General features: G+C 49.3%; 1 protein-coding gene across 5 annotated transcripts in view; it reads right to left on the reverse strand.

Annotated features, from left to right (window-relative positions):
• Window positions 1-1,294: 1,294 nt before the first annotated feature.
• ZSWIM7 (zinc finger SWIM-type containing 7) overlaps window positions 1,295-19,372 on the reverse strand; it is a 536,971-nt gene continuing 518,893 nt past the window's right edge. For 4 of the 5 annotated variants that reach the window (XM_085649257.1, XM_085649259.1, XM_085649258.1 and 1 more), the window contains one exon: window positions 1,295-2,155. In XM_085649257.1, coding sequence (XP_085505383.1) covers window positions 2,042-2,155 — 114 coding nt within the window. In that variant the 3' untranslated portion in view covers window positions 1,295-2,041. The remainder of the gene's footprint in view (window positions 2,156-19,372) is intronic. The other variant, XM_085649261.1, reaches the window with a different exon arrangement.

Here is a 19,372-nt window from a genome sequence, read left to right on the forward strand (position 1 = left end):
ATAAGAAAAAAACAAATGTGCTAATTCCATATAACAGTTATTATTGTAAGAGCGATGTGAATACAGGTGTACAAAAAACTTGTGGTCAGTGTATGTGCTCACTAAATAAGAATCATAATATTTTAAGAAGTACTTAGACAAACTGGCTAATGGGTTAATTAGGCACTCTCACCCCCTTAATCTCCTCAAATTGTTTTATACCCAAAAAGACAAGGTTGAAAAACATACTGCGTATAGACCTGCTACAGTATTATTTGTTTTGTTTGATCAGAATAGAAATGCAAAAACATTCATGCAGTTAGCTCTCAGCAGAGATTAATATCTAGTCAGTCTGAGAAGATTATGAATGGGAAATGACATTCTGTACTGAGCTGTGGTTGTTCGAATTTCAGGTCATGCCTTACTCTGCAACCCTCCTGCAGCATTTCAGTACCTTAATAAAGTATTGAGATGATTTTTGGATGTACTCTGTTTTGTCTATTTAGATAATATTTTGAATTATTCAGGCTCATTAAAAGCTCGCATATCATATATTGGAACAGCTTTACAATGACTGACAGCTCTTTCTTCTGAAAATGATTAAATGTATTGTCCACACTATTACTGTGCAGTTTTCAGGATATATAATTACACCCAAGGGCTTTAAGCTGGATGAAAAGTGTTAGCAACTGTTCATTGCCCTGTTGCTTGCATTGGCCCATGGAGTGTTTTATCTGCCTGGCAGGCAGTGAATTGTTCATTTCAAAGGTTCTTTTTGTGGGAAGGAAGAACATGTTTGCTGACTGGCTGTCTGCCCTGTTGGGTTGGGAGCTTTGTGTACTGGCCATCTCCTTGGCCTGTGGGGCTACCTTGTGCCTGGGGGGCAGTGACCACAGTAAATAACATTCTAAAAAGGATATTTAAGATAATAAACGGGGGTGGAACCCATATATAACATACAGAAATAGACAGGTAACCGTGAATTACTTGAATGCTGCTTACTGAAGGGTTATGAGTGACCTTAAATAGAGGAGAGCAAAGCTGAAGTTGCATATGATGTCACTCAGAAACCTGAGCAGAAAAACCGATGTGTTGTTTAATTTTTATCCATTTATAATTCTACTTTATAAGGCCCCCAACATAATTTCTCCCTGTTTTCAAGTGGTATGCAAGGGCATAGGAATATTGAGGAGCAATACAAAACATGGCCTCTCTTTGCTGTACCAAATTCAGGTTTAGAATCTGGTATTCACACTAGTGGAGCTCAGTAAAAGGAATACATAACGTTATCTTAAATATTCAGTCTTAACATCTGACTTGTGCAGGTCTTTTATTTACAATATTATTTGAACATAAAACAAAAAATGAAACCTGAAAACATGACCTGCTACTTGAATGAGTGTTGGTGCTTTGGTTGACTGCAGATGAGTAAAGAGGTCGGGCACAGGGGTGAGGCTTGGTTTTCACACAACTTTAAAGTAGCTCGAAGGCCTCTAGTCAACAATCTTTTCGCCTTACACCTTCAAACTGACACTACCCCTCATCAGGAGACACCCTCACCACACATTAAAATCCAGCTCAGTTTGGTAATGATCTCACGCCTGCAGCCAGCACACTAGGTGGTCTCTTCCACTTCAGTGATGAAGGCCACGAAACTGAGTGGCCTCTTCCATGAGGGAGGACTGGAGGGGCCGCCGCCTCTGATTTACGTACAGTGTTGTTACAGGACACCGCAGTGAGTGCCTCTTCCCAGTCATGGGCGGCTCAATGGGGGAGATGGGAGACATGTTTCACTGGCCCATGAGCCCTGCCAAGATAGGACATTGAGATGCGGTCTTAGCAGAGCGGCGGCGCCTCGACACTCGTGTTCTCGTTTGCAAAGTTAAGTCTCCAAACAGAAGCACACACGGGGGCCTCCAGCATTTCGACGAATAGAATTTTCCACAGACTGTTTCCGAAGAGCGCACTGTAATCAGCTGTCATGACAACACTAGCGGGTGAAGGATGATGGCGCTGAAGTATACGCAGATCTCTTCGGGCGCTCGGCGCGCGCCTTCTACCCTCACGCGCCATCCTCTCTCGCCAGGAGGAGCTGGCTCATCTGCTGGTCGGACGCGCTACGCTCCTGGCACGCTCCCAGGGCCTGGCTGAGGTAAATGGCGAGGACGTGCTTGCACTGCAAGGCAAAGGGGCAAGAGTTAGAAACAAGGTGGGAGCAGGAAGCCCCGTCCAAGCACTAAAGAAGCGACCAGCAGCTAACGGGGGCGGAAGCAGGATTGTAAAGTATGTCTTCACTGTTAAAAGGTCAAGTTACACAAATAAAGCTTTTCTCACACAACTGTTTGTTCAGAGGTTTCGGGAAATAGTTTCCTAGCCTCTTGGTTAATTTAAGTGTTCCTACTTAAAAGTGACTGAGGAGGAAGAAACCTGACATTAATAAGTGACGTAAGAGCGCAAAGCAAACACACATGCATACAATCCCTAGACGATCTTCAAAATGATGATTAAAAATTGGCAAGGTCAGTAGACCTGGCTTAGGCAAGCTGGTACGATTGTTACGTTTATTTTATTGCAAGTATACAATACAAAAAAAAAACATTGCACATAATTATAATAGAATAGTATGAGTCAATCAATCAATCAGGGGTTTTTGAAGCGCGCTACTCACTCGTGAGGGTCTCAAGGCGCTAGGGGAGGGAAGGGTGCAGCTCTGGATCAGTCGAAGAGCCAGGTCTTGAGGTCTTCCTGAAGGTGTGCAGAGTAGGGGAGCGTCTGAAGTTGATTGGGAGCTTGTTCCAGGTCTTTGCCGCGACGTAGGAGAAGGCTCTTCCACATGCTCTGGTTCTGCGTATGCGCGGGGTCTCTGCCAGGGCGAGGTCGGCGGAGCGGAGATTCCTTTTGGGTACGTGGAAGGAGACTCTTTTGTTGAGGTATTTTGGGTTTGATGTTGTGGAGGGACTTGCAGGCGTGGGTGAGTAGCTTGAAGGTTACACTCATCTTGATGGGGAGCCAGTGGCGGTCTCGTAGGTGCTGGGTCATGTGCTCGTGTCGCAGGGTTCCCAGGACGAGTCTGGCTGCAGTGTTCTGGATGGTTTAGAGCTTGTGTAGCAGGGTTTTGTTGATTCTGGCATAGAGGGCGTTTCCGTAGTCCAGTCCGCTAGTTATGAGTGCATGGATGACGGTCTTTCTACTTTCGGGGGGGATCCACTTGAAGGTCTTGCGGAGGATGCGGAGGGAGTTGAAGCAGGTGGGGGCGACGGTGTTGATCTGGCAGGTCAAGGTGAGGGAGGAGTCTAGAATGATACCGTGGTTCCAGGCGTGGTCAGTCTGGGTGGGTGGGTTTCCGAGGGCCGGAGGCCACCAAGAGCTGTCACACGCAGTCTGTCTTCTCCGAGTTCAGTTTTAGGCAGCCGTCGCTCATCCAGGCTGCGACGTCTTTCATTCCTTCTTGGAAGCGGAGTCTGGTGTCTTTGAGGTTTTTTGTGAGAGAGAGGATGAGCTGGGAGTCGTCAGCGTAAGATACTATGCTGAGCCCATGCAGCTAACGGCGAGGGGGGTCATAGGGATGTTGAAGAGCGTGGGGCTGAGCGTGGGGCTGAGCGAGGAACTTTGGGGTACTCCACAGTTGATCTCTGTAGGTTCAGAGAGGAAGGGGGGGGGGAGGGAGTCTGATCCTTTGGGTTCTGCTGGAGAGAAAGGAGCGGATCCAGTCAAGGGCGGTTCTTTGTATGCCAGCGTCGTGGAGTCTGGCTATGAGGGTGCGGTGGGAGACGGTGTCGAAGGCTGCTGAAAGGTCTAGTAGCATGAGGGCCGCAGTGTGGCTCTGGTCAAATAGCATGCGGATGTCATCGGTGGTGGCGAGGAGGACGGTCTTGGTGCTGCGGAATACGGACTAGGAGAAGTCGAGGATGGAGTTCTCTTCGATAAAGGTGTTCAGCTGGGCATTGATGAATCTCTCGGTGACTTTGGCTGCGAAGGGGAGGAGGGAGATGGGCCTGTAGTTTTTCAGGTCCGTTGGGTCAGCCAAGGGTTTCTTGAGTAGGGGCTTGACCTCTGCCTGCTTCCAGTTGTCGGGGAAGATACCGGATTTGTGGGAGGCGTTGATGGTCCGGCATAGTTCGGGTGCTATGGCGGCGGCAGCTCTGTGGTAGATGTGCGGTGGGCAGGGGTCTGTGGGGGCTCCTGAGTGGGTGTTCTTCATGGTCGTGGTGGTGTCTTCAGTGGTGGCAGGCTTCCAAGTGGTGATGGTCGGCTGGTTGTTGGAGGTGGTGAGGGGGGTTAATTCCGGCATCTGTTTGCTGAAGTTGTCGTAGAGGGTCTTAATTTTCAGGTAGAATTTGGCACTGAGCTGGTTGCAGAGGTCCTGCGAAGGTGTGACATCCACGGCTTCGCTGGGGGGCTTGGTGAACTGCTGTATGACGTTGAAGAGTTCTTTAGTGTTGCTTGCATTGGTGTGGATTTTGTTCTTGACGAAGGTACGCTTGGTGGCTTTTCTGTGCTGGTGGTATTCATTCATGGCGTTCTTGTAGCTGTTCTGCTCTTCGGGGTTTTCTTGTTCTGCCAGAGTTTCTCGAGGCGTCTGCATGAGCGCCTAGCTTCTTGAAGGTCGGTGGTGAACCAGGAAACCTTCCGGGGGCACTTTTTGGCGGGGTGGCAGAGGGGTGCGAGGTTGTCAGAGCAGCCAGAGATCCAGCGGTTTAGTTCTTTAGCTGCGGGGTTGGCGTCGGTTGTGGCGGAGGTGGGGGTCGAGGAGGAGGGTGGTGTTGAGGTGTTCCTCGGTGATCTTGCTCCAGTTCCTTCGTGGCGGGCCGGGTTTGGGTGCGGTGGTGGTGTTGAAGGTGAAGTGCACGCAATGGTGGTCTGTCCAGACGGGCTGAGTGGTGTGGCTGAAGTTGAGGTTTGTCCCTCCTGTGAAGCAGGGGTCGAGGGTGTGTCCGGCTCTGTGGGTGGGGGTGGTGACGAGTTGCTTCAGTCCGAGGTTGGCGAGGGTTGGCAAGGAGGGTGTGGAGTCGGGGTCACTGCAGTTATCGAGGTGGAAGTTCAGGTCTCCGATGAGAATGTAGTCCGTGGAGGTGAAGACGTGGGCTGCAATGAGGTCGGCAATGGTGGTGGCGGAGAGGGTGCGAGGCCTGGGGGGGTCTGTAGACGAGGGTCCCGCGTGGTGTGGTTCTGGGGCTGGTTTAGATCTGGAAGTGGAGGTGCTCAGTGTTGGAGAAGGGGTCGCTCGTGCTGGAGGTGGAGAGTTAGAGGGAGCTCTTGTGTGTGATGGCGAATCCTCCTCCTGGGCGGTGGGGGCGGTCCTTTCTCTGGATCTTGTATCCATCGGGGATGGGCGTGGCGATGTCGGAGGCGGCGTTGGTCCATGTTTCCATGAAGAAGGTGACGTCTGGCAAGAGGGTGTTGAGCAGATCCCAGATCTCAGTGGTGTGTCTGTGGAAGGAGCGCACGTTGAGGAGGATGCACGTCAGGGCTTCGGTGGTCCGGGCACCCGGCGTGTGTTCTGCAGTCATGGGGGAGCTGTTGATGGTGAAGGAATGTCGGCAGGAACTGGCCATGGGTGGTGTTTGGCGTCGATCTCTGGCAGTTGTGGTCTCTTCTGGGGTTGTGTGCAAAAAACAATGGTTCTGTCGGAAAATGAACGGACTAACTTAATAGGTACTGAATACACTTTAGATTCTCAAGGACACACACAGACCAAAAGAAACAGGACAGAATCCAGGTCACTTGATAGAATGATGTTAATTAATGTATCAAAAACACCAAAAATATTTACAGGGTAATCCAACCAAAAAACACAGGATGTAGTGAAACAATTAGTGAAACGGTGATACTTAGCACAAAACACATCACATATAACGAATATGTACAATGAACAATACATAAAAATAATCAACAAACAAGGTCCTATTTACAATACATAAGCCACTTAAGGGTTCAAAGTTTCCTCGTTATCTAAGTGGATTTGCATGTGACGCATAGGACATGTAACGTCGACGTTTCGACCCTGGGATAATTGTGCCAATTATTACGCATCAGATTGGGTCTTCATCAGGACAGACGGGGTTGGGGACCTGGGGAACCAATTTAAATTGTAGGAAAAGGATTCCTGTTGTCGCAAATGCAGATGGCCAACATCAAATGTTGAAATACTAGTTTAATCCTTTGGGACGGAGATATGATTTGGAAGGAGGAGTGGTGCTGTCTCTACAATCGCCACAAATTGAAGTCCGTGAATGGACATCTGATTCCGTCTACGGCTCAGCTGCAACTGAGGTTGAGCGCAAGAAGGGCAGCGGGGGTGTAGTGCTGGGGGGGTAGATCCAGCGTTCCTGGCACTGGCCGCAGTCGGAGCACAGATGGGCGTAAGCAGACTTGCCAGCAGTGACGTGCCTTAGGCGCGACCGCGCAGCGGCTGCAATGAAATAGGGTGAGGGGGGCAGGGTGAGGTGCTGGGAGCGGGGGCTGTTCAGGGGTGTGGGGCCGCATGAGCAGCAGCGGCGGGAAAACCGGCCGAGGAATAGACTAGCTTTAAAGTTAAATAAAGGTAAATGAATAAAACTGGTGAATTAAAAAACTGGGAGAAAATCAATTAAAACTGGGTGAATGCTGAGCAGAGCAGAGCGCTGAGGCGGGCAGGAATCTGGCAGGAGGAGATCTGGCAGTAGGCGCGAACCCCCACCAGGAGGAAGTATCGCTACTGCGGCACATCGAGGGCACTTCACTGCGGAGCTGCTGGGGAGCGAGTTGACTCAGACCGGAGGTCAGGGTCTTACTCGCGCTTCCCCACGGCGGCTGCAATATAATAGGAAAGGGGGGCGGGACAAGGTGCTTGGAGGTGGGAGCGGGGGCTGTCCAGGGCGGAGGGGCCGCAGAGGCAGCCGCGGCGGGAAAACTGGCCAAAGAATAGACTAGATTTAAAATTAAATAAAGGTAAATGAATAAAACTGGTGAATTAAAACTGGGAGACAAATTAAAACCTGGTGAATGCTGATCAGAGCGATGAGGCAGGCAGGAATCTGGCAGGAGGAGATCTGGCAGCAGGAGCGAACCCTCACCAGGAGGAGGTCTCGCTGCTGCGGCACGTCGAGGGCACTGCGGAGCTGCTGGGGAGAGAGTTGACTCAGACTGGAGGCCAGGGTCTTACTCCGTTCAGGCCATTTAGAACATGTGCTAAAATGCTTTTTTTTAATGCTTATCACAGGAAAATAGAATTCTTATTGGCCCATTGCCTTTGATTTACTGTGACTAGAAGCCACAGTTTAATCCAGGTTTCTCCAACAAGTACCTCGAGAGCTACCAGTTGCTCTTCAGCACCCTGCGAGTAGATTTTGTGTGTTCAGCCCAGCTTACTAATATAGAAACTTTTGCTTGGTTGAATTATTATATGAATACTAAAATTTAAAAGCATGTTTTTAAGATGAAAATGTGTCTATTTTCAGAACTCCTATGTTGATGTTTGGCACAAAATAGTTGTGTTTCCAAAATGTTTTTAAAGCTAATATTAAGCTGGGGTGGTTTATTACTTATATTAATACGTTAGTGCAAGGGGGGTTGCAGCTATATAGGTTTTATGTATTACCCATGTACAGTCACTTCAAATTCTCAAAGGATTTTGTTTTACATTAGTGCTAGAAACCCTGCCTCATACACTGATGTGATCACCACTGACAATCTTGGATGGGTGGTCACTATTAGAGCATTAATATTAGAGGCTCCGGATGATTTCCATAGAACATAAGTAGCTCTCATTACAGAAAGGGTTGCAGACCCCTGGTTTAATCTGACGTGGATTACTAAAAAAGGTGTCTCCTATGCGAGATCAATTGGCTTGGTCAATGTTTTTTCTAGACATGTTGCACTAGCCCTGTAGGCTGCTGTAAAAAACAAAGAAAAGTGCTATGGTGCGACCAACAGTATCCACGTCATAGTACTTTTTTTCTTCAAGCCATGGAGAGCTAAGGCGGAGGAGCATCGCCCGCTGGTTTTCAGCAGTGAAAAAAAGGGAAGATAAAATGATAATAACAGGATGTTATTATAATTTTATTCTTCTGTGTTGAAACTAGTTTTGAGGTGTGCCTGGCTGTCTTCACAGCCAGCAGAGGGAGGAGGAAATATGTGCACTTAAGTGTGCATGACTGTTTGGCTGGCCCAAGACGACCGGCCAAACAGTCATGCACACTTTGCATGGTCTCTACCGGCTGTATTTCACAGCTTGGGTGGAGAACATACACAGCCTCCTAGTCCCCGTCTGAGTGCCGAACCACGGCGCACAGACAAATCATGACACTGCTGTCATGTTGACACCAGCGTCGTGATTAGCTTAGAGGAGCCTCTGTACTTCCTGCTTGGTTGCTTCCTGAGGAGAGATCATAGATGAGAGACGTATGGAGGTAAGTGGTTTATCTCCCCCGCCCCCTCGTCCACTATCAGCAGCCACTGAAACCATGATGCACAGAGGACTGTGCTGCTGTGCAATATGAGCAAAACAGTGGGGAGGGCAATGAGGGAAGGAGTAAAAACAATGGACAGCATGAGATGGGCGTCAGGGAACAAACAACAGCCAACTGGAGGAGGGTAGTGGGGGATAAGAAACAATGACCAGCAGGGGAAAAGAGGAAGATGAGGGGACAATGGACAGTAGGAGGAGGGCGGGGTATGAAAAAAACAATGGACAGCTGGAGGATGGCAGGAGTTGGGAAAGAAACAAAGCACAGTGGGAGGAGTGGGGAGGAAGCAACAATGGTAGGGGAGCAGGGGGAACGTAGCATAAGGGAGGTGGGGGAGGAGGGAGGGAGCAGCAACAGCGGGAGGACTAAGGGACTGCAAAGACATGCACTCTATAAGAGTGCATGGAAAAAAAGTGCATCTGCAGAAGTCTGCGGCTGGTAGAAGGACACCTACTGCAGACAGGATTTGGTTGATGTGCCACAGCAGGGACACACACGAAGCCCAAGGAGGGTATGCCGAGGCGAGAAGGAGGCACCAACCAATAAGAAGCAATGAAACGAGAGTGACATCAGAGCCAACCAATGGCAAGTAAGGGATGGGCTCCAAGCTAGTTTTAAGCTTTTTTGTAAACAATAGATTATACCGACAGCGTATGCACACTGTCCTGGCAAAACCTAAAAAGGATTAAGAATGGAAGAAGAATGGAAGAAGACAAAAGCAATGGCAGAGTAAACTATTTCCCCCAAAGCCTTAGTACACTAAAGAACACTTATTTTTAGACGAATGTGATGGGGCAAAACCCCATCGCTCACAGTGCAAGAAAGCCAATGGCTTAAGTAGGTTAACCCGTTGAGCCGTGCTGTGGTGGGCCGAAGCAAGATGTGAACCAAATTTAACAGATCAATGCATGAAAAGCTCTAAACCAAAGCACCTCTATGTTTGCACATATGTATGTATTTTTTATTTATGTAGGTTTTTGTTTGCATGGTGCTTATGAGATGACAAGGCGGTCTCTAGGACAGATCTGAAAATAGTCTGACAAACTTCAAAGCAACAAATCCATATAACTGGTTAATCGACAGACTTACATTTGTCCTATGTTGTGTCTTCATTGATGTCTATCTCTGTAACCTTCTTCCATTTCCTTTATGGAATGGGGCTGAAGAAGATAGAATTTTTGCCTTTCTTTGAGAAATGTCCTAAAACAGTTAGGAATGGCCTGCTGACTGAAGTGGAGCACAAACCTGTATCCTGCATTTGTTATATGAACCTAAAATAAAGACTGTACATTTTAAGATGTTAATGCAAACTGGAAATACTTTTTGTGATCACACCACTGATGCAAGAGAACAGTCCTGGATGCTTTAAAGCAGACGTAGGTATCAACACTAATAGCCTGTCACATTCATTCTCTCTAGGCTATCGATTTCCAACAGCTATTTTTATGAACAACTACCGTCACCAACACACTGCGGTACAGTACCTGGCCACATGACCAGATTTACCTAGGCACTACCTAAGCATGCGATCACTAGGCATGCACACCCATGAGCATCTTATTGCCTTTAAGATGTATAATCCACTTATGCTTTAATGTTTCCTTTTTCCCCCCCTCCCCTTTCGGTTCCCCCTTTAGGTCGGTACTTTTAACCGCTTTAAGGTACACAATTACCTTTCTGCGCTTGGGACAGCCAGGCACCAAGTAATACTGGTGCACACACCTGTCAATTTAAGAGTAGCTTTTTGGTACTTTCACGGTCCTGACGAATTACCTTGATCTTTTTAGACTTAGCGGAAAGAAACATGTTGACCTGCACTAAATAACTAGAGCTAATGTGGTCCACACTTGTTAGGTTAGGCATTCGAGACCTCTTGTATATACTTTAGTATATACTTATATGTATATGTACTTTGTGGGCTCTGGTGATCAGCCCTAGAACTTGTCTGCTTCTGCTTAGGGACTTTTTTTTCTGTTCAACTGACTCTATTTAACTGTTTTGATAGAAAACGACCAGCAGAGGTCAGTAAAATACCAGAATTGCTTTCTGCTGAGGAACTTTCTTTTTTTTCTTTCTGGCAACTGCCTCTATTTAACTTTCTTGATGGAAAACGACCAGCAGTGGTCAGTAAAATACCAGAATCACTTTAGCATTCTCAAGATTCCAGTCCATAGAAATGGTCTTCCAAGAGCACCCGTAGACAATAATATTTTTTTCAAATCTTGTATTTTCAGTGATATGATAAAAAAGAGCTTTGGACTATACCATTTCCCGCTGAAAGGCAATATTTCTCTCCATGTGTTCCCATACCTGGTGTGCCACGCAGTTTGGTGCTTACTTTCCCTCCATGTTAAAGAACAGTAGATGTTTCAACACCCAAGCTAATGTGCTGCATAGCTAAATACATATAAGGTCCCAAAGGCGAGACCGATTGCATTGCAAATGCTTGTTTTTAATATAACCTAGGGTACTGTATACCGAATGAAATTTACTTTACGTACCCTCAGAGTTATTTTTATACACTTCTCATCACTCCACTCACACACTAGACCCTCACCACAACACCCACACTTCACAGACGGCAGCTCCAAAGTCCTCCGGCAAAGAGCCCTCTTGCGGGGCCTGTTAGGCATTGCAGCACCGGCCCAAGGAGGAGCTGCCCAATGATGAAGCATGACACCCCTCGGGGTGTGCGAGGGCTCTTGCTCCCGAAGGATGAGATCCCTTGGACTCGATCCGTTCAGGACATCACCGACCTACCACCATTAGGAACTGCACACCTTTCTGTTTTTCGGTTCCCATTGATATTCAAGGGAAACTTTGCTGGGGACAGAAAATATGCACTTTTGAAGTCTGAATGAGCAGTAGTTGAAGAAGCTCTAGAACCAGTGGAGCCTCCTGACCAGTCCATGGAATGTTGGTTAAATGGTGTGCTGCAGGAAGTGCTGCAACACTTGCACCAAGTCAAGAGAAGCCCATTTTGTTTTAAGAGGACTGGAGTAATCAGTACAGAATTAATCAGGTCACAGAAAGGCTTGAAAACTTTGGACACTGCCGGAAAGCCTCCTTTCATATTGGATTTTTTGAGAAGTTATAATTGGGATACAGTCACTGCGCCTGCATAACTGCCCTCAGGCACTCCTACAAGCCTCTTTGAACAAACTTCGGTGGAGATTCTTGGTGCCCTGATGCCCTCTAGGGGATACTCGTGAGAGAATATGTTTTGCTCCATTATTTCTTATGAAGATTCCATTGTAACTTTTAAAATTCTTAACAAATTACTTTCATATTAATTTTTATTACAAAAACGCTATTGACTTAAGTTGATGGGATTCTCACATTATTTATTTTCAAGACTGCAATTGATGTTTGTTAAATACAGCACCTAAATTAATTTGTCTGAGAACTGATTTGTCAATCGGAACAACCAAGCCAAGTGAGCCAAGGTAACACTAGTGAAGCATGTTAGTGTCTGGAGAATGCTTTGATGGACCTTGCAGAAGCTCAGCCATGGCTTAAACCAAGAATGTAGCCTCTCTCCCATAGGCAACCATGTTCCAATAATATATATATGCGCCAAAGCATAGAACCATATAGATGCACATGTACAGAGCAATCACTCTGAGGCTGGCTTAGAGCACATGGGACCAATACTAAATATGAAACAGCCTATGATATTTGAAGCCAGTGGGCAAAGCACAGAAGATGACAATGCATCCTCACGTACCACCTCATAAAATGGTCTTCTGTGGGTGTGGCACTAATCAAGGATCCATCTTGTTGCAATTGTTGTTCATATCATTATGGCGATAGACCTGGGTAAATCCATTCACAGACATGGCTTCCAAAGTCATAAGTAAGTTAGTTATTCTTAAATGTAGTTCTCATGTTAGTCTTGTTGCCACCAGGCCCTCCAGACTGCCTGGCTGTAAACTGCTCTTTCTAAAAGTAGTCATTCACTCCCTCACTCTCTTCCACTCCTCAAGGACATGCCCTGCCCAAGAACTCGATCAAGGTCTCTTTGTGGATGGAACATAACTGCAATGAAGTTAAACTGAGAGAAGACACACGTGGTGTATTTGGTGTTAGTGACAGAGAACTGAAAATATGTCACGGGAATGTTGGACTTCCTTTGATAAAAGGGTCTCGTCCTCATCTCACAGAAGACACGAGTGAATGTGGGGTGTCATTTCACTGCTGTATCAATATACACGGCTGGTTGTTGCTGAAAGGACAACAAGATTATTTAATTAAATCAGTTTTTTTCCCGGGGGTGCTAGAGGGCGCCAAGCAAGATGACCGCACTCACGTGAGGTTCCTGCAGCTCGGGGCACTATCTGTCTATCATCCGGCTCATAACCTGTTCCAACTCGCCTGAAACAGTGCTGCCGTGAAGCAGAGCCCACCTGCTGTCCGCCACTGCCCCCATATCAGCTGCCGAAGGTCGGTGCACTCCGGGAGGCGCCTTCATGGACGACCAGCCTGTGCAGCCTAAGATGGCGGCCGCCACCTAGCTCTACGGTCGTCGTGCCGGAGCCAGAGCCAACCTGACCAGAGGCGCTCCTGCCCTGCCGCTCGACACAACTGACGACTTCAAAGGCTGCCCACGCATCGAGGGTCGTCAAGGTTGCGGGGCTGCCCAGGGATCCGGATCGACGGCCCTGCACCAGAGGAAACAGCGACTGCTCACCGCAATACTACGGACCTGCTCCGGTCCCGGCCCCACACCGCCACCACCTGTGGGGACTGAGTCGGTGGCTGGGAGACCGGTGACGGCTTGCCCGGTGAGTGCGCCAGAGCACCACAGACAGCGCCCCCATAGCTGCCTGCCGATCACTCACCCCTCACCTGGGCCACGGATCCGGACTGCATCGCTCCCCTACGAGTCACCTCCTGCAACGCCCCTGGTCTCCTTGGGGCTTCCCTGTCCGCCGCTCCTGCATAAACCAGCGCCCGCCCTGCTTACAAGGAGGCCGCCCCAGCCCCAGTCCTTGGTGCTCCTGCAGGCCCGCACCCGCCTGGACTCCATGTTGCTGCCGCATGTGCCGCCCGATCCGGGGGGCAGGAGCTGGTGAGTACGTCTGATCCTCACTCCCCCTCCGTCTTTGCTGCGTGGCTGGCCCACAACGGCTCCTCCCCCTGGTCTCTTTTGGGGCTGGAGCTGCCGTGGGCCCGTGGACTGCCTGTATTCGCCCTGCGTTGAGGGGGACCACACCGGCTCTCCACGCACCTGCGGGCCCGCGCCTTCCCTGACCGCCCACCAACGCTCCTAGCAATGCCCGCTCCCACAGCTGGGGGCCCCGACGTGGTCTGATCCAGTGGGAGTGCCTGAGACACAGGATGCGTTCCCGCTGTGGCCTGTGTCTTGCGCCTTCTCAAACTGAACCACGCACCTGGCCCATTTTGTCTCCTCCCCCAAAAGGCACTCCTGACAGCTCCCCTGGCCTCCTTGGAACCTGTGCCATCATCACCTTGTCATTGGGAGCCGTCGACGCCCGTCCTGCGGTGCGGTCACCCTGACCTCCTCCGTCACACAGCACTGGGAGCCCGTTGCGCAGACGATACCCGTCACTCTGGAGGGTCACCCACCCTGCGGCCCATAGACTGCATGCAATCACCCACCTGGCCTTCCGCCTCGCCTGGGCCTGCGCACGCCTCCTGCTGCGGTGGAACTTCAGCCACCAGGGCATACCTGGTCCCATGTGACACCCATCTCCCTGGCCCTCGACGCGCTCCCAGCTGTGTACGACTGCACACCCTAAATTGCACGCGTTTGCCCACAACTGACTACGCCCGCCCTTCCGCTGCACCGGCAGACAACCCAGCAGGCGCACTTGCCTACCTGCCGTCCACTAAACCGCACTCGTCGCCATGGGAAGAACTGACGGCAAACAGCCCAAGCTCAACTTTGAAGCACGAAAGTCCACGAGAGTGCAGACAGACATGGAGGGGGAGCAAGTAGGCACCCCCGTCCCGGAGCAGTCCACATCCACGGAGGACTTGAAAGCAATTCTACATCCAGTCCAGTCTATCCTCCATAGAGACCAAGATGGACGCTATGAACACTTGTATGGACACTCACGCAAAAAAAACGCGCTCCATGAAGAGCGTATTAACTAAACGGAGCGCCGCATTTCCGACCTGGAAGATACTTCCACCACGAGGGTGGATAAAACACTTGACATGGAAAGGGTTCTGAAGGTCATCGCCGCCAAAAATGAAGATTTAGAATCTCGCTCGAGTCGCAACAACCTGCGGATCCTAGGGGTGCCGGAGTCCACCGCCACGGGCAGAATGGAGGAATTTGTGGAGAGCATGCTTACTGCGACCTTTGGCAGGGAGGCCTTTTCGGCGGTCTTCATCATCGAGAGGGCACATCGCTCATTGGCCCCCCGCCCTGTCCCTGGTGCCCCTTCTCGCCCCATCAGTGCAGGCTCCTTAATTACCGGGATCGAGATGCAGCACTACAACTCTCCAGGGAGCGTGTGAAGGTCCTCTTCGAGGGCATGGAGGTCTCACCATACATGGACTTTACCGCGGCCGTCCAGGAAGGGCGCCGGAAATTCATCCAAGAAGAGAAAAAGCTTCAGCAACTGAACATTGCCTATGCTATGCTTTTCCCTGCACGCCTTAAAGTCACACATCAAGGGAAGCAACATTTCTTTACTAACCCTCAGCATGTCCATGATTTTATCAAGACCCTGCCCAGGGGACTTGCAGACCGGGCCTCCCCCTCCACTCGGTCCTCAGGCGAGGGGGGCACATCGGATGTAGAGTGAGGACTTTACTACACCCTGAGATCTCTAAAAATACCTTCACATAGAAACATTCACCGTCGTTGATTCCCCGTGGCTCGCCGCCGGGCCACTCGGCCCCTCATCATAGACTGCTGGACGGCGGCTGCCGGACCTCATCTGTGGATGTCCTCACCGATTCTCCATGGGTGGAGCTCACCAAAGATCTTTTGGGACAGATGAGACTCTCTACCACTGGCACACCTTGTCAAGCTTCGCCCACTGCTATATTGGCGTCACCTTTGGTGCACAGATGAGCTTGAGCATTATAAATGCGGCTTCATGGATATAATTAAATCTAACTCATCACATAACATTCCTTGGTTGTGCAGCATCAAATCCCTCCTGTGCAGCATAGGTCTGTCTGAACTATGGAACGACCCAGAAAATGCTACCTTCCCTACAAAGAACAAACTGAAAGCTATCTATTGGGAATGGGTTTATATGATAGAAACTACGCAAGGCCTCTCCTCCCATTTAACAGGCCGCTTCCTTGATCTTAAAAACAGTCCACTACTCGAAAGCTACTGGGATATAATAGAGAGGCCCTTTGACCGCAAGCTATACTTCCAGTTACGGGTGGGTGCCCTACCGACTGCAGAATTTACCGCTAATTGGCAAAACGCCCAAAACAAAAGCAATAAATGCTATAACTGCACTGAGGAATGCGAATCTGTAGAACATTTGCTATTTTTTTTGCCCAATGTACATACAACCCCGTAAAACTTGGATAAAACCTGTATGTAAATCGTTGGGCATTAGGAACTATCGAATAGCTCTTCGCATTTTGAGCACTGACCCTGCTCCTCTTATCTGTATAGCAGTGGCCAAATTTCTAGGGTGGGCTTGGGGCCTACGATCTAAAGCATTGAGTCACGATGGCAATTTGTAGAAATTGATCGTACTAGTGTAAATTTAATGAAATATTAACTTCTATGATGGAAACACATACATAGGTTTTATATACGTGTCATTTTACTCTGTGAATATCTGTATATGGTTTTAAATAGATTTTAGCTTATTGATGGTTGAAATATCGAATTTAATGCTTGTCTTAAATATTTTTAGGTAATTTATGTGTGTGATGTTTGTTTGTGCTTTTATGACTCAACTGTCGAATAAAGCTTAATTGAATTGAATTGACTCTCTATCAATATTCCCCAATCACCCTCGCCATTGCGAGGGGATTCTGGAACACCCTCTGGCCGCTACCCACTCAGGAAATCCCTACACTGTTCTGGTTTAGAGTATTCACAGCCCTGCATCCACCCACCCCTGTTGGGAACATGGAGTGTGAGACATTGGAGATGGGAGGGAGGCCAACACGACACAGCAGGATTGGGTTGCTGATGTGGGTGGGGGGAGGGGCAAGGGTTTTGTTTCACGCCACTTACCACAGACTTGGTACACTCTTGTTCGACCTTTTTAGATGCCCTACGAGACACGCACCTTACGCTCGCCACGCCACTTCTAACGTTTGACTACGGAGAATCGACCTAGCCACCCTAAATATAACTTCTTGTCATGGAACGTGAGAGGCCTGGGAGACCACGGAAGCGCCGGCATATCCTCTCTTACCTAGACCGTCACAATATCCGCTGCGCAGTTCTTCAGGAGACATATCTCAGCCCCACCGCCCCAATTTAATTTGCATCTCGCTGGGCGACCTGCAGATGCTTCTCCTCCTACTCCACTTATGCGCACGGCACTGTAATTCTGATCAAACGCACACTTCCCTAGACCCCCATTGGGTCCTATGCCGACCCACAGTGTCGTTACAGTATCCTATGGGGCAGACTGGCTGCTCACTCTATAATGGTCATTTCATGTTATGGACCGAACATGGACGATCCTGAATTCTTCAGGGTCCTCTGGGGCAAGATCCTGGATACTGACTTAACACACGTGGTATGGGGAGGCGATTTTAACATAACCTTTGACCCGATGCTTGACCGGTCACATCCACACCCTCATCCCCACTCCAGAGTGCGCCACACCCTTAACCACATTATCACAGATCACGGCTTTGTCGTTGCCTGGTGCACACTTCACCCACAGGATAGGGAAAGCTCCTGTTTCTCCACTGCCCACTCCTCCTGGTCGCGGATTGATGGCTGGCTTCTCTCTAGAGGGTTAACCCCATGGCTGGCAGGGGCTTCTCACCTCCCCCGCACGTACTCCGACCACTCGCCGGTGCTCATCACGCACACACCCCCTCATGAGGAATCACCGTACTTGTCCTGGCGCCTACCCCCGCAGGCCCTGTTGGACCCTGTATTTAAGATTGAACTTGAACAAGAGATAGTCTATTTCTTCCCATGCAATGAACACTCGGTCACACAATGTGTCCGTCGTATGGGAGGCCTTCAAGGTCACCTTGCGTGGAATCTGCATCGCCAAAAGCGGGGGGATCCTGAAAGATATTCGATCCACACTCCGTAAGTTAGAGACCGAGCTCAAACACAAGGAAGAACAGATTCAGATTGCTCCTACCCCTGAGCTACAAACGCGTTTGCGCGATCTGCTCACAGATTATCAGGAAGCTGCCGAGAGGGAGTGTAGATTCAGAGGGAAATATCACCAGGCCCGACGCTATGGGGAGGGGGGAAGAGGCCGGGAAAAGCACTCGCAGCCCTAGGTTCTCCAACACTGTACTTGAAATCACTGACGAAGATGGGCATCCAAACAGAAATACCCCAGATATAGCAGCCGCTTTTAAGCGTTTTTACAAAAATCTGTACACCTCACGCAGGACACAACCCGCCGACTTTACCCCCTTCTTTGACGACACTGCTATAGCCTGGCTAGGCGACACTCAACGGGAATTTCTCCTCGCACATCACGAGGATGAAGAGATTATTACCGCTGTAATGCAATTACAATCTGGTAAGGCCCCTTACCTGCCGAATTCTACAAAACAAAACTTATCGCCACTTACTTATTCCCGTACTGCGGAGGGTCTTCGAGGAGGCACGGAAACTGGCATACTGCCCCAGCCAATGCGAGAGGCGCTGATAATATCCCTACCGAAACCAGGGAAGCTGGCTACACAATGCGACTCATATAGGCCCCTCTCCCTTATCAATGTAGATGCCAAAATCTTAGCAAAGCTGATCGCGAACCATTTTAGGCCCGTCATGACTGCCCTGGTCCTCCCTGACCAGTCGGGGTTTGTACCAAGCAGAGGAACATCTCATAACCTGCGCACCCTATTTGCTGTCCTGCAGGACAGTGACTCTGACACGCACGCGGTGGCCGTCTTTCTTGACGCCACCAAAGCATTTGATACCCTAGAGTGGGATTACCTTGCGTTTGTTCTTCAGCATATGAGATTTCCCGCTCCCTTTTTGGCATGGATTAACCAGCTATGTACAGGCCTGTGTCTTGGTTAGTGGGACTAGATCCTCTCCTTTTGCAATTGCCAGAGGTACTACTCTCGCCCCTCCTATTTGCCCTGGCTATTGAGCCCCTGGCCGCCAAGATCGGACAACACTACCGCGACCACGCCCTCATTTACCCCGAAAGGCAAATCTTAATTTCCTTTGACGCTGACGACCCCACTCTCTACCTCCGTAACCCAGAAGACAGTCTTAATCCTATTTTACGGCTGCTTATCCTCTTTGGTGATCTTTCTGGGGTCAACATAAACTGGGGAAAATTCCAGCTTTTCCCCCTCACATGGGCCACTACGCGGTTCATACCGGATTACCCCCTCACGTGGTGTGAGGATACAATCACATACTTTGGCATAGTCATTACTCGTAACTGGAGTGACTTCATGAAGGCCAACTATGGGCGCGTGCTAGACCTCCTCACCGACAAAATTAATAGGTGGATTGCCATGCCTATCTCCCTGGCCGGGAGAGCCTCCCTTATCAAGATAGTAATCCTACCTAAATTGCTCTCTCTCTTCATTAACATTCCCTACGCCCTCAGCAGGCATTTCTTTAATGCTCTAAAAACCCAACTCATAGGTCTCACCTGGGGAGGGAAACAAGCTAGACTGCGCTGGGACACTCTCACTCGGCCATTTGATGCCGGAGGCTTTTAAATCCCAGATTTAGAACTGTACTTCTGCTGTGCTCAGGCCCACTTCACGGCATACTGGATAACCCCCCCCCTTATATGCCTCACCTAGCGGTTGAAGGCGGA

This window comes from Triturus cristatus, chromosome 3_2 (assembly GCF_964204655.1).
Source record: "Triturus cristatus chromosome 3_2, aTriCri1.1, whole genome shotgun sequence".
Classification (NCBI taxonomy): domain Eukaryota; kingdom Metazoa; phylum Chordata; class Amphibia; order Caudata; family Salamandridae; genus Triturus; species Triturus cristatus.